Below are 15,755 nucleotides of genomic sequence, written 5' to 3'. Positions count from 1 at the left end.
AATTAATATACCAAAAGCAATCATGTGAGTTTATACGAAATCAATTCCTTTTGACGCAAGTAACTAGGTAGGTACCTCATATAGTCCTTGACGTGCCTACCTTGACAATCCGCCAAATCGCTACACACGCCCCGCTAACCTTAATTGTTGATGTTTAAATTGACAACAACTATTTTGGTTTCACCTTATTCCAACGACGGGGGTTCCATTACCTGCTATGCTCGCATACATTTTGATCGTTTTGTTCATCTCATAATCGTCATCTGGATGCGTGCTAGTGGGAGATGTCAAGTTTATGAAGTCGTTTCCAATAATTCGTATTCTTAATCAAGGAGAGAGAATTTGCCACACAGGTATCTAAATCCTGATCACATAGTCCCATGAGCAGATACATGCTTTAAACTATTTCTCTGGCGTGAAGAAGTCTCATTGTACTTCTCGTTGCATTTTTTATTGCATCTTATTGCATGTTGGAAAAGGATCGCGACAACGTAGAGTCCATGAAATCGCCGGTGGCATCCACTTCATGAGTTTTCTTGCAGTACGGTGCTACTCTAGCATCGGCACGTACGCATTAATGACTCTAGCGTGATGTGATAGGCTGAGACGAAGAAGCTTATTCTTGTTCTGTGCTAGATTAACCTTTTAACACTTGACACCTGCAAAAGTTTGCCGATCAGCTATCGTCTACAGGCATTGTTGTTTTAATCCTTCATGCGTGCAGGCTCCTCAAGTCACAAATGACCATGATCAACGTTGTCAGAAGCAATTTAGAAGCTTTTGGGCGCGGATTTCATCGCCAGAATCTCGGCCCGCAAGTCCTGTCAACATCAGCGGCGTTTCGGCTTTCTTCATTCGAGTAACCACTGTAATTGAAAACCCTTCTTATCAATCTTTTTTCATTACACCTGGCAGTACATATAACAAAATTCAAGTCAAAAGGAAATTATACTTATACTTATGCTTTCTCTTTTTCTGACTTATGCTTCCATTGCGAGATCTGTTATTCTCTGCCGTTGCAAGTTCAATAAAGCTACCCTGAAACTGGAGCGAAATTGCAACTCAATGGTAGTTTGGTCAATGCCGGCACTTCTCAATTATTCAGACGAAGCAATGCACAATTCGTACGGAATTGGTCATCTGAAAAAGATTGGGCCGATTGAGAACATTGCCAAGGTCGACACGATCTATCGCGTACTAATCGGTCCACTTCAAGAATCCCCTGTCGACGAAAGAGCCATATTTGACAAGTGGTTGCCATGTTAGGAGTTTTGAAACAGTATTGCCACTTTTCTTGTGAATGCAAGTAAAAAGCTTCATTTCAATTCGTCCTTACATGAAAACAACTCCATAGTGACCAACAATATAGGTGTGGAGACAGGAAAACGAGGAATAAACTCAGCTTCGTTATAGCTGAGCCAAGAGTACCGAAATGAATCTATATAAACTGATCCAGGCGTAATAAAGCGCTGTTCCCATGCCCCTTGGATGTACCCCATCTCTCAATTTAGGCTTTTTGCTTAGTGTATCCTTAACTAATCTTGGCATTTGCGGGGTGCTTAACAGCCGGGCCGCCCCTTGAAACGTAGGAAAGAACATTAATCTTAAGATCACGAGTAGTTTTATGTCTTGAATTCATAGGGCAGACACTACAATGCTTGATATTAGCCTATAAGCCCCGGAATTACGGAAGAAGTAGCTTTGCTTAGTGCTGATGATTTCGAAGGTATGGATTGTCCAATGTTTGTGTTTAATTGCTCCTTTAATCCATCTTGGCTGACAAACAGAAGATGATATAGTGAAAAATAGGAGTATATATGATCAAGTTCTCACCCTCATTATTCTTTCTTATCACACATTCAAACAATTTCACTTCTTCTTCTTCACTTAGTCTATCTTTTTACTCCAACAACAATATGTTTTCAGCTTTGAATGTTGCAGCTTTGGCTGCCATGCTCGGTCATATCAATCTCGCTTTGGCCCAGAGCCAAGGTTGGGATCAATGTAAGTTGACTCAACACAACAAAAAGCACATCATGATTGACCCTTTCAGGTGGCGGTAACGGCTGGACTGGTGCTACAACCTGTGTATCAGGATATACTTGCACACGTTCAAAGTGAGTTAAACCCCATTGAAAACTTTTGGATGAAGCTAACATAGTTATAGCGATTGTATGTTAAGCCTTTTAGCAACATTTACAACCTTTACTCATTTTATTAGATTACTCTCAGTGCATCCCCGGAAATGTTGTTCCCTCAGCTACAGCGACAATCGTCACCCCGACGACCTTGAGAACCGAGATCACAAGTCCAACCAGCGGCGGAAGTAGCAGTAGCATCAACGACAAATTTGTTGCTCATGGAAAGAAATACTTTGGTCTTGCCACAGATCAAAACCTTCTTTCATCTGGAAAGAATGCGGCTGTCATCAAAGCAAACTTTGGACAAGTGACACCAGAAAATAGCATGAAGTGGGACGCTATTGAGGGTATATATATTCGTATGGTCTTGAAGAGTATATAGCTGACTGTGGATAGGAACACAAAACAAGTTTAACTTCGCTGGTGGCGACTACTTGGTAAACTTCGCTACCGAGAACAAGAAACTTGTTCGCGGCCACACACTCTGTTTGTCATACCAAATTTGTCTTTGAGAATGAGAACTGACATCAATAGGCTGGCATTCTCAACTCCCTAGCTGGGTTAGCTCTATTTCAAACAAGGACACGCTCACTAAAGTCCTTCAAAATCATGTCACCCAAGAGGCGACTCGCTGGAAGGGAAAGATTTACGCATGGGTATGTCATTATATCTTGATTTTGCTCATATAACTAACCATTATAAGGATGTCGTCAATGAAATCTTCAATGAAGATGGTTCGATGAGAGACAGCGTGTCTTACAGAGTCCTTGGCGAAAGCTTTGTGTCCATCGCATTCAAAGCCGCTCGGGCAGCTGATCCAAACGCAAAGCTCTACATCAATGATTACAAGTAATTCTATCCTTCAAATTTCTACATCCAAAGCTAACATTTCATGAAGCCCTTGATTCAGAATCTTATGCCAAACTCACAAAGGGTATGGTCGCACACGTCAAAACTTGGATCGCTCAAGGAATTCCCATTGATGGAATCGGTTCGCAAACCCATCTCTCAGCCGGCCAAGGAGCTGCTGCAAAAGGCGCTTTGACTGCACTTGCCGCTTCTGGTGTCAGTGAAGTTGCGATTACAGAATTGGATATCGCTGGTGCAGCTTCTACTGATTATGTCATGTGAGTTTAAATTCCTGAGGAATTCCCTTCGAGATGAAGTAAGAACCGGCTCTAATTACTGAATAGGTCGTCAATGCATGCTTGAGTGTCAGCAAGTGTGTTGGTATTACAGTCTGGGGTCTCCGTGATACCGACTCATGGCGTTCAAGCTCCAGCCCATTGTTGTTCGATGCCAACTATTCTCCAAAGCCCGCATACAACGCGATCTTGGCAGCATTGTAGAAATATTTCTACCAACGGGATGGAGGGTATTGGTACCCCAAAACTATTCAATGTATATAGTTGAGTTTGAAGGCAGGCCTGTTGCCAACGAGTATGTTTATAGTGCTATTGTTGTTGTTATTTGTTATCTTCAATTCCTCAGTTCGAAATTTTACATTACCATGCACCACCGGTGGTGCGCTCATTTAAATTACTTCCTAGACTCTTTTGATTGTTCTGAAATCTAGCTGTCCCACATCGTGTGATATCCGGCCCGATGAGGAAGCCTGTAACCCCGCAATGAGTAAAGGACAGAAATTTTGAAACATTTTACTTGCTTTGATTTCGCTGTCAATTCAAAGCTCGAAAAAACGAGGCACAATTACCATTGGATTATCAGAAGGCCAAGATGAGACTAGTGCGAATAAAACATTGTAGATTGTGGTATAATCTCGGCAAAACCTCACACTTAAAAACCACCACCTTCTCTCACAGACTCTGAATTCAAATCAATATATTATCTTCCCAACATGATCTAACTCATTTTGAAAGTGCAGCAGGAGAATAATTTGCTCAACTACTACATCATTACTACTACATCAAATTATCGAGATTAGAAGTCACTTTGACTGTCAACGTGAAATTCATGAGATTTTTGGAGGACGCGAGAATATCTTGCGGGATTGAAATAACCTTCCGATATACCTCAGATGTTGCATGGCTCTTATGGTGTTCCTATTCAGGTGAGTCCTCAGGAAAGCGTAAGTAGCAAGGATTTCTGGTGTCATGCTTCAAATCATAGAGCTTATCGATCTTGGGCAGTCAGACAGAAGCTTAATCTTCAATCATCAATGGTTGATTATCATCCGTTAAAATTAAATGTCGCTGGCCTACCTAGGTATTGATGTCTCTTATTCAACTATGAACATCTACAACGAACCTCTGTGCATGCCATTTTCATCCTTGTTTCTGGTTCATTTATGTCGCAATAAGTACAAAAAAGCGAACCGCTTATTACTGGATTTCATCACATATGTTCAAACCCGGAAGTCGCCCTGTTTGTGGACCCAGTGGTCTGTCAACAGGTGACTATCTTGATGAAAGCTCGAAGATCGCAGAAATTGTTCTCTCATTCACTTGTCATATTTTAAATAGGATCCCTTGAAGCCCAGAAGGTTTTTTTTTTTTTTTTTTTTGCAAAATGAAGCATAAGATAAATTATGCAATTCAGGTGCAGTCAGCTTTTCTAAATCAACTTCAGTCATTTCTATGACTGTTGAGCAAGTGTCTACTCAATTTAGCTACTCAGGTCTTCGATTGAGTTGAGTTAGATTTAGTGAGGCGCAAAGTGAAGCAAATCATTTTTGAATAGAAAGGGACAAGAACATTACATAATACACTGTCAGCTAGAATATCGTTGGATTGGTTGGATTTCATTTACGTCCACCTTCAGTCTAAGACTATATAGGACGGCTAGGCCTCTAAAGGCTCTAGCGGATAACTTTTTATTCTACAAAAATGGATATATACGATTTAGGGAAGTGAAAACAAATGCTGGGGAATAGTGCCCGCTCATTATATGCATTGCATATAATAAAAAAATTATGAAAATCAAGAAATTGTAAGGAAATCAAAGCCCTCTTTTATTTTCCTAATTACTTTTTCTTCATTCTCTTCTCCTCTCTCCTCTTCTATTATTATTCCTTCCTCTATCTTGTCTTGTATGAGAGCCTTGGCCAGGTGCCATGCTCTTGTAGCGATTTTAATAATATTAATAAATTTAATGGCTAATTCAATATCTACTTTTGTATGGAGTAGGACTGTATAGTGATCTTAGATAGTGGTAATATCGTTGGAATTTATATTGGAGAAGCAAGACAATATCACGAAGTGATTCCAACATCAGAAGAATGCTTGTGATCTCAATCAGAAGTTGTATGAGCTTAAGACGTAGTCGCTGTCTTGAATCAAGAATTTGAAGATGGCACATGATCTCTCCATCTTCAGTTTTTATGCAACACATAAATATGGAGCAGCCAGATACAAGTAGATACTAGTCTCATAATTATTCCAAATAATTAGGCATCCCTGCAAAGCCTGAAATAGTGAAGTGGAAAGAGCATTCATATCAAGACTGTACAGCAGCTATCTGCCCTTAAAAACAAGGTAACAGAAGAGTCATTGGTATCAACATATATACATCTCCTTTGTGGATTCTATGTATATCAAAGCCTGACAAGCGGCATACTAGTGAGATGTATGAACGCACGCCATTCCTACCCCTGGTTAAGGAACCACTGACTCTGAGGAGTGAACCCAGTTGGATAGCTGGCAGTATGCTTAGAGTAACAGTGAACGTTCCGAACATCAATCGCAGCCTTTTAAGGGCCGTACTGATGGGGACCTACAGTGTGGGTGATCGATTTGGAAGTGTACATATCATCTTTTCAATCCAGCCATACAATGGTTTCGCTCGGTTGAGGCAGGTCATTAATATTGGTCTTAACAAAATGGGTACGGCTATTGAGCCAAATACAATCAAATATTTCTTTGGTACAGTATTGTAATGACCGTGCGAACAAAAACATCCGACTGATTGGTAATTTGAGTTCATGTGCAACAGTAATCGCTATCTTTACGGCATCAAGACGCGCCGTGATTTGTGGTTGAATACGGTTTTTGGTAGTGAACATGCGACATTCAATACAGCCAGCTCGAACCGTAGCAATGTTTTGTCGCCGTGAATGACATATAGTTTTTACATATAAGCTTCCAAAAATCCATCCTCCGAAAGATCTCAACATCTTCTTCTTCCTATTCTGTAAGAAATTTTCAAAACCCAAGACTTCTTTCAAGAATACCTTTTGGATAGCGCTTCCGTTATCTTACATTTACAACAAAACAACAACTTCGCTACCTGTTACTTTCTGAGTAATATTAAATCCATTCACATAACGTTTACCATTACTTCAACCAAGTAATAAACTCCATTCACGATGCCTCCTCAACAAAGCAACAACATGGTATGTGCTATGACTCTCGTCAATCTCTATCTCTCATTTTCTCCTTGTGTTTTAAGTCAACATAAATCAAGAAATAGTTCAATTGCTAACTGGATAGACTAAACAACAGAAGATCAGTTCTGGCATTGAAAAGCTTAAGGCAGCACGTGCTGAAGCTGCTGAGAAGAAGGCCCGCGATGTAAGTAACTTCCATTTCTTTGCGATATAAAATAACATCATTTGTAGATACTAATGTGATTCACAGGCTGCAAACCCTCTTACAAAGGCTAGCTCACCCACCGCCGCAACTTCTGTAAATCAAGCTCCTAAACCGGTGTGTCATCGTATTTAATCTTTATTAGTTGATTTGTACTGATCATAGTATACAGAGCACTTCCAATTCCATCTCATCTCTTCCCCGTATGAAGAAGCGTCCAGGAAAATCAATGAACGAGGTTGCTGAGAAGAAAACCGCCGAGGAAGCTGCTGCCGCCGCCAAAATCAAGCGCAAGATGGCAGAGAAGGAAGACGGAGAGATCGATAGCGACGAAGAGGATATAGTTTACAAAGGTCGCATGAACAACGGTAATCAAAATCGGAAGTTTGCCCCAGTCAATAACAAACACAACAAGACCATTGCTTCAGTCCCAGCTTCTGGTCATGCGCCATCAAACAACAAAGACCAAAAGACCTTTGGCCGCAATGAAATCAAGAATGAGGCTAAGAACACCACAAAGGTCAAGCCCGATATCCCAAAGCTCCCTCCCAGAGTTCAAAAGTCCCAGGACCTCAAGAAACCTAAAGAGAAGGAGCAATCTTCGTTCAAGCGCAAGTATTTCGACACAGACTCTACTAAGTCTGAAGAAAAATTCGCTAAGCCTGCCAAGAAGCCGAAGACCACAAAGGCAGGCATGAACTTTGAAAATGTTTCCACCAAGCGCAAGCATACTGAGGAGGTAGAAACAAGTGGTTCTGTAAAGAAACAGAAGATCACTGAAGAAATTAAAAATCCTGCTGCTGTAAGTCTACTCACAAGCTGGTTCATATTATAAAATCATAAGCGAAACTTACTGACCAATCGAATAGGCTCCTGCAAAGCGCGCCCCTATCAAGGAGACAAAGGTTCGAAACAACCCCACCAAGAATCTGTTCGGTTTTGGTGGTTCCAGATCTACTAAGAAGCCAACAGCACCAAAGGAGGGTTTCATGCAACCTAAATCTGTTTCTAAAGCAGCAAACGAAAATGGTGAGAAATCTACGGAAAAAGTCTTGAAATCTATTTCCACGCAAGTTAAACCAAAAGTTGTCGCATCGCGGAGCGAGTCAGCCGCTCCATCGACTGAAGAGCCATTAAAACTCCGATATCTTCCCAACGTTTCCATGGAGGAGCTTTTTGGCGAAGCACCAAATGTAGCAGATGAACCAATTAAGAGCCCACAATCAGCCTCTGATAACGTCTCCATGGAGGAGCTCTTGGGTGAAGCACCAAGCGTTGCAGCTCAACCAATCAGACCCCACGATCAGCATTTGATAGCATCCCACCACGATCAGCCTTTGATAAAGCCCCTGTCAAGACTAAATCTAGTCGTCGTGGCCCAACTTCTGCTTCCAAAGTCGAAGTTACGAAATCATCTGCTTCGTCAGGATCCATGTCTACCATGGCATCAACCAAAGCGGCACAGCCTAGTCGCCGTAAAGTTGCTCCTGCTCTTAATTCCGAAGTCGCAAAGCCATCTGCTTCGATTCAGAAAACATTACCAGCCTCTACCAGCACTTCTGATAAGGCTCAATCTAGTCGCCGTGGCGTTACTCCTGCTTCCAAGGATGAAGTTGCCAGAAAAATTCCTTCTTCAATACCAATGCCCACCTCTTCATCAAGTGGAGAGGTACAATCTAATCGTCGTCGCGCCGTTCCAGCTCCTCATTTTGAACTCAACAAGCCATCTGTTTCGTCAAAACCATTGAGCACCGAGATACCAAAAAAAGAGGCTGGTAGATCTACGTCATCTAGTATTACACAATCAACTTCCTCCCCAAGAAAGGTGATCAAGAAGGGAAATGGAAACTGACGGAGTGGTGCCCGCTCTTATATCTCCAGTTGTTGACAAAGTGGAAAACACAAAAGACATCATGACAGACAAATCTGAGCCAAAGAAAGTGGAGATCCCAGAACAGCCAAAGCTCGTGGCTGATATTAATCGTTCTCTTCCAGCAGATTTGAACATTGAGGCTAAGGTGGTGCCAGAGACAAAAATCAACAAAGATGTTGGTTAGCCTCGATCCCAAGCCTAGACCTTCAAGCCAAGCCCAACGACCAATGCCACAATTTCTCGGATTCCTGGACTTCCAGCTGCAAATTCGGATAAAGGATCTGTTTTGAATGACTTTTTTAAATTTGAAAATGCCAAAGAAACTTTCAAGACTATTACTTACTCCGAACACAGAGCCCTTTGACACAGCGGAGGCTATAGACGCCATGGACTTGAGCTTGAGCGCGAAATACAAATCGAACTCCAAAATTCCTTCCATGCTGAGCAATTGCGATCAGCTCTCGAAGATTTGATTGTCCCTTCGAGCTGAAATGGTGAATCATCCGATCAAGATTCATCAGACGAAGATAGCGATGAATATTCTTCCGGAGATGAATCTGATGAAGAGCAATGTGAAGTTTCTCTGAAGATCTCTAAGCCAACTGTCTTGTACAAGGGATATAATGGTGTCTTACAAGAGGAGCCCTTCTATGCCCAGGGATCGGGGTTATAAGACTAATATGTCAGACGCTGATGAAGACGAGAGTGAAATTACCCCACCACACCACCTTAATGTCGCCTATGAGCTTGCTCACCCGTATATCGAGAACTCTGTCTTCAATATACCGATCACCCGCAAACCTGTCTCTCGTGAACCAGCCGTTCCCGAATCTGTCTTTGATGAATTGGAGGCCGAAATGGAACGTTGTCTTGAAGCTCAAATGGCTGAGGATGCAGCTGCTGAAGAAAAATCTTCAACACCGGTCATTCCTCGCTCTGCTTTCGATAATTTTGAAGCAGAAGATGATTTTTCCTTTGATGAGAGACATCAGCAGGATCACTCGGAGGAAATCTCATCAGCCCCTGTTGTGAGCTCAATGGTTTCTCTAAAGAGTTCCGCCGACTTTGAGGGAGATTTCAATGATGCAATATTTGAGTTTAAGGATGCTTCAGGTCAGGAGTCTAGATTAACAGACGAGGATCCATTTTCCCTGCTAGACGCTTCTTTCACTTTCTCAAACGCCATGGAAATGCCAGTAGAGCAATCTTCGACCTCTGAAGATGACGACTCAGATTCTACCAAAGAATCCAGCGATATACCAGAAGAGGAAACCCCTCGGTCCGAATCACCCGAGGTAAGCACTGGCCCATATGTTAGCCTAGAAGGCTGCGTCGGTTTGCCTCCACTTGAAGATTTTCCTGACGATTCTGAAGGCTCCGATGACTGTGATGAATCTAGCCACTCCGACGTTGAGGATTCAGAGATGTCAGAAAGTGATGAATGCGAAATCATTACCATAGATGACACCACACCAGAAGAGTCCGATGAAGATGTTGATCTCGAAAACTTAGATGAAGATGAAGATGCAGAGCTTTACCAAAAGCACAGGGTCCCGGCAGACCTGGCGAATGTCGAAATCACAATGAAACCAACAGAATTGCAATTTCTGAAGGCCAAGACATCATGGGAATTGTTTGACCTTCAAAAATGGGAGCAGGAGAATGAAGTCGAAGTTTATGCAACATTCGACCGCGAGCTTCTCCTTCGCAACTTGAACGTCTCGAAGAAACGCATTGCCAAGTATATGAAGGTGGTGAAAAAATACGAGAATCACACTGTCCCAAAAGCTGAGGCTGTGATGGAGGACGACAGCAGTGATGATTCGGGTGACGATGAATGTTCTCATCCCACCAATCTCAATATACCACAAGTTGTTGAGATTATCAACGTCCCAGAAAGTCCCCCTGTCGTCGAACTTGATACCGAGGTTGAAAGTAATGCCCATCCATTCGGACCCATCGATTGGTAGTGGTTGACTGAGACTTCACCTTTCCTTCTCTTTTGGGGGACTGAGGGTGGCCAGATTGCAAAGAATAGGAGATGCAGCTGATTATCCTCCTATTTCATGATGATTATATATCATCTCGAGAAAGATAGAAAAAATTCATCGCCATTATTGCCGCATCAAAAAATCTGCTCAATACAAACCCTAAGAAACCAACACAAAGCCAAACCCCCCCCCGAAAAAAAAACGTTTGCTTTACAACATTTAGCCTGCTTTTTACTTCCCCTAAAAGGATTGATCACTAGAGCCAGGAAAAATTCAAAATCACCATGCAGTGCTGTTTGCTTTTCAAATCAGTCTTTCCTGCATACATATCAAAAATCATTCTCCCCTTGATTTCAGAGAACTCGTCGACATCATATCAGCGACGATTTGAAGATATGTTTGGGCATATCTTCTACAAAGTTATATTTTAGGGAATGACGAAATACTATATACGATAATCCGGAGTTTTGGATTATGTCAATCGATCCATGAGTTCGACCTTGTGGTGTTATGGGTCTGGCTCTCAGATACCTCTTCTATTTATTGCACCACTACTATGATCTCCGGGGTTCTCGGAACTTTCGGGATATGAATCCTTTTTACGAATCTTTGTCTGTTGGCAGAGTATGGCGACTCTGTCATTCATGGTTTACTATTACGACTCACGACATACCACGATTCCGTCGGAGAACTTGTCTCTGACTCCGCATCCATTTGATTCTGGCAAGTGAAGTGCCATACACGGATTATTACTTTCCGATTTATGAGATGTGGTTTCTGGTGTATAAAACATCTTTATATTTTGGGGGTTGATTTCGGGATTGAGATTGAGATAGAATTCGAATGTATGTTTTGAAATGAGAGGTTTGATTGACCCGACAGTTTGAAATTCGGTTGAAGGAAGGAAGCAAATGTCAAGGCGATGGTTATGAAGAGAGAAGAATATGCAAAAGTGCTGGTGGAGGAATTGTTTATGGTGCTCTTATCTCAGGAATCTTGTTTGGCGGCAAGATTTCGAGGTTCGTGGCCAGAATTTTGGCGGGGTGTTGAGACGGGAAAGACAGAAAGACTTGCGCGGGGGAGGGAGGCAATTTTATTACTCGAGTAAGCAGGGGAGCAGTCGGTAAAATCAACGAGATTCCAAGAGAGTCAAGAAGCCTTAGGTCTGGCCAACCTAAGGTGGAGTCGGCTCTCAAGGATACAGTCGATTAAGTTTGAAGATTACGCAATTGAGATAGCCGGGATGTTTGAAATAGACTCCCAGTCGATCTCCAAGGGCAGTCATACCACTAAGGGAATCGTTGAGGAAGGGGGTGGTCTGGGATATAGAAGATATTGAAGTGGGATATTCCTCTGAAAAGGAGTGATTTATATGTAGCGAAGAGCGATAGTAAAGACTCTCATTCAGTGTCTCATAAACCAATGATTGCAAATTCCTTCTGATCCGTCGCAATTGAAACCGTGTGAATTCTTGATGTTATTTTTACTCTAAAATATCAATCCTTGAGACCATATCCAAAACTGACCCATGTTTACCCGTTCCAATTCCTCGATTCTCCTTTTGAATTTGTATTGACCCGCAATAGTTGAATATATCTGGTTTATGGTGATCCTCCAGTCTCTTCCTGCAATCTTAATCCTTACCGTCCATCCAGTCTTGATCATCTTAACGATATGACTGTTCTTTTGTCGCTAGACCAGTGACCTCATCTACTCTCTCTATTAACATGAGATTTTCATTAGAATCTGAAGTAAGAAGTCCATCCGGTACAGGCTTCTTCCAATCTCTCTTCAACTCAGTCATAATTCCCTTCCAATCTCCAATCTCCTCATCCGTTCTTATCCTTTTTCTGAATCCATATGCTCTGATCTCTACTAGCCAGACCATCATCCAATACTGATTAAATATCAGTGCGAATATGGCGGCTATCCATGAGCTCCCTAGGAATGCACCCCCAACAGAAGCTTCGACACCTAGAGCAGGCCCTACTAAAGAGACCATCTGGCTTACCATGCTGGTAACGGCTGTTAGATTCAGCGTAACAGTCATTGTAAAATTAGACGCGAGGAATGAAAAGAAGAGAGCGCAGTAGACGATGCAAGCCGTAGGTTTGAACATATAGATTACTGATAGAACGATTGTGGCACCCGATCCGATCAACGCTAGACCATAAAAAACGAGGATAGCAATGGTGCCTATGTTCAGCATTCCGGCAGTGAATGGCATTGCGGTGGTAGCAAGACCAAGTAGCGGAACGGTAAGAGTAGTGTTGACGACACGGAAGGTCGATGGAGTAGATGAGGTGAGTTGTGTCAGGCCTTTCCAATACATTAGCTCGGTGTGTTCATTTCGCGGGTAGGATTGAGTTTATGAATTTTGACTTACCTTTCAAAGCTTGAGAATAATTCGAACAGCCATCAACGACCCATTTGTCCTCTGTTGTAATAGTGCCTCGACATATTTTCATTACATGTAGACTGTAGAAATCTGCAACTCCAACAGTATCTGTGATATTCGAGACCAACACCTTTTCGGCTTCTTTGAGACCATCGTTGTCGCCAGCCTTCAATCTTCTTCATAATGCTCTTGACTTCCTTGATTACATTACCGAATAATGCTGTGGCGAAATCGGATGCTGCATCTCTCTTTTCTATCAAATCTGATGAGAAAGCGCGGGTGTCCAGAGCAGATATATCGATTATGCTTGTGGTATTTGCTGTAGTAGAATTGACTGCTGCAAATTCTACCAAACTCTGACCGAGGTTTGCTGTTTTTAACTATTCAACATCAGACGGGAGTATATGAATATAACAGGAAACAACTTGCCCTCAGGAAATAACAAATCTTCTAAAACTCCGTCATTTGAACCCGGGAATATTGTGATGACGCCCAGAGTAAATGATATTGTAGACAAAATTAATGATAGGAGTGCATGCCAGCGAATTGGTCTGCCTTGATTAACCTTCATTTTCTTTTATTTAGTGACTTCAGCTAGTTGGAATAAGATAGAGCATATGAGGTGATAAATTAAAATCGGCATTCTCCTCTCAGAATATATGAAGACTCGAGAAAATCCCAAACGTGCCCTATATGCAAGGATTAAAACTAGAAACCCCGATATAACTTCCAGAGATGCAGCAAAACCTTAAACGAGGTTGCGATAGCCGCATACTTCACCGCAAGCATGGCTATGCTTAAACACATTCCTACTCAAACACACATTATTGTGGTGATTTTCAACAAGAAAGCCTCAGATTGAAATAGACTTTGGAATCTTCTATGCAAAACTTCTTCGTGTGGGGGCATATTTCGTGCCTGATGCGGAATGCCTGAAGCGAATACTGATACGACAGGACCTAAAGCTTATAGATGCCCTCTAGCGGAAAAATCTAGATCGTCACAGGGTAAACACCCATTTATAGGGCTGTGCTGTAGGGGTCATAAGTGCCGATAGAGTCCGTATCACTATTCGGATGTTTTTCAAAGAAGACAATGTCCGAGAACAGTCAAAAAAGCTTATAAGTAAAGCTTGTCTCAGATATTACCCTTGCCGCACGATGTTCCTTCCCCGTAGAACATCCTTTCCCGGTGTCAATTGATGCAATTCATATTGTGTAGTCATATATTCCTAAAATAGTTTTGTGTGGTAAGGAAACTATGACTTTTCATGGTATGCAAAATTCGGGAATTCTTCTACTACATCTAAATTCAACAATTACTATCTATCTCACTTTGGTCAAAGCCGAGTTTGTCGAACAATAGTCAAAGTTTTTATTTTCGTAATTGTTCCGCCAAAATGGAGAAAATAGGATCGCTTTTCCAGTGGCACGTTGTACATAAAATGTTGTGATGAAAACTAACAGCTCCGCTTCTCCACTGATGGCTGCAGCGAGTAGATACTTATACATCAGAAACCATCTTGGGTAGCGTTTTTTATGTAGATTTGAAAAAAGAAGTCGATAATAAAAAACTCCGGCGGCGATGTAGCCGAGATACCAGCAAATGACTTGCGCAATGATATAGTCAAAACCGATGGTGGGCCACTTTTCTGTTGATGCAGCAGGTAGAACGGTAGGGAAACAAGTAGACTGAATGGAAGTGCGAGGACAATCTAGTCTTATGCCTGGCCAACACCAAACATACATGTCGAGGGTGCGTCAAATGTAACAGACTTGGAGTAAAATATTACGAAAGGGAAAGACTCCCATTGGAATTGAGCGACTGTATGAGTTAACCAGACCGGATATTAGTATCTTGAGTTGAGAGTAGCATCTCACGTTGATTGGTGATTATAGCACTCATCAAGATGTTATTGATGAAAGCGCCAAGAATGGTGCCTATAATGTGGACTGTGAAAGTACACCTGGGACTTAATTTACCATACTGCCTCAACTTTAAATTTTGAATCAGAAAGAATGCTTGGCTCTGGGAGTTGGCTCCGAAAAGCACGGAGTGTATGTTGGCAATAGGTTAGCCTGAAATGAAGGTAGCCACCATCCAATGAATTGATATACACTGGTGGTGGGCAGCCAGAAAGCCATTGAATTCGGATGTAGCCCCTAAGAACAGGTGCAAGGGAAGACAAAGCGCAGGCAATGCAGAAACCCACCAGGGCAAGGTTGATCAGAGGATTCAAGTGCGGGAGAGCCCAACGACTACCGGCATAAGCCCAATTAACATGTACCGTCAAGAAGACACCTCCTTGTACAAAAGCATCTGCTGGCAATGAGGATCTAATCACACTGTCTCGGAGATCGCATATATTGGCATTCTCGTTAGATTCTTGCCCTTGCCCAAACTAAACACATCTCTCACGGCTTTTGAAGTTGAACGAAGCACGTGGACAATAGTTGCAGTAACGCTTAGGTTCGTGGTAAGAAGATAAGCACATTTTTCATCGAAATGAAAAGGATTCTTCTCAATCATGCTACCGACTTTCGCTTCCTTTCGCTCGCCCCATCTAGCTATGCTATGATACTTACCATGGATCTTAGATCTTTTTGGGTCATTTCTTTTCGTGAAATCTTCCATTAAGACTTTGTACACAATTTTTCGAAACATGGCGATGTTCAAGTGCAAGTACCTTCTTTCACTCAATTCTCGGTACGTCCACCAACCACCACAGACACTAATAGGACAGTGTTTATGTTTGCCAATCCTTCGTTCCATAGAAATTTTTAAACGCCTGCGAATTGATCCAAC

General features: G+C 42.1%; 4 protein-coding genes across 4 annotated transcripts; 3 read left to right on the top strand and 1 right to left on the bottom strand.

Annotated features, from left to right (window-relative positions):
• Positions 1–1,916: 1,916 nt before the first annotated feature.
• Positions 1,917–3,663, top strand: EAF02_010081 (uncharacterized protein; the record flags this gene model as incomplete). Its single annotated transcript, XM_038906129.1, has 9 exons — positions 1,917–2,004; positions 2,054–2,117; positions 2,162–2,172; positions 2,222–2,488; positions 2,538–2,627; positions 2,676–2,797; positions 2,845–2,917; positions 3,040–3,263; positions 3,335–3,663. 9 exons carry the CDS (start codon positions 1,917–1,919, stop codon positions 3,488–3,490), a joined length of 1,095 nt encoding a protein of 364 aa, XP_038753856.1. The 3' UTR covers positions 3,491–3,663.
• Positions 3,664–6,465: 2,802 nt separating this feature from the next.
• On the top strand, positions 6,466–8,540 carry EAF02_010080 (uncharacterized protein; the record flags this gene model as incomplete). The annotated part of the gene is made up of 6 exons (XM_038906128.1): positions 6,466–6,492; positions 6,590–6,670; positions 6,737–6,805; positions 6,861–7,490; positions 7,558–7,948; positions 7,996–8,540. 6 exons carry the CDS (start codon positions 6,466–6,468, stop codon positions 8,538–8,540), a joined length of 1,743 nt encoding a protein of 580 aa, XP_038753855.1.
• A 644-nt stretch (positions 8,541–9,184) lies between these two features.
• EAF02_010079 (uncharacterized protein) lies at positions 9,185–10,531 on the top strand (the record flags this gene model as incomplete). The annotated part of the gene is made up of 1 exon (XM_038906127.1): positions 9,185–10,531. The coding sequence occupies one exon, from the start codon at positions 9,185–9,187 to the stop codon at positions 10,529–10,531; it is 1,347 nt and encodes a 448-aa protein (XP_038753854.1).
• Positions 10,532–12,218: 1,687 nt separating this feature from the next.
• On the bottom strand, positions 12,219–13,521 carry EAF02_010078 (uncharacterized protein; the record flags this gene model as incomplete). The annotated part of the gene is given in 4 exon segments (XM_038906126.1): positions 12,219–12,871; positions 12,939–13,058; positions 13,081–13,320; positions 13,332–13,521. 4 exon segments carry the CDS (start codon positions 13,519–13,521, stop codon positions 12,219–12,221), a joined length of 1,203 nt encoding a protein of 400 aa, XP_038753853.1.
• Between the last annotated feature and the right edge of the window lie 2,234 nt (positions 13,522–15,755).

The sequence above is a fragment of the Botrytis sinoallii genome, assembly GCF_014898435.1.
Source record: "Botrytis sinoallii strain Bc 23 chromosome Unknown BSIN_024, whole genome shotgun sequence".
NCBI classification, from domain to species: Eukaryota; Fungi; Ascomycota; class Leotiomycetes; order Helotiales; family Sclerotiniaceae; genus Botrytis; species Botrytis sinoallii.
The sequence above is the reverse complement of the archived record's forward strand: the minus strand, read 5'-3'. Positions and strand labels throughout refer to the sequence as shown.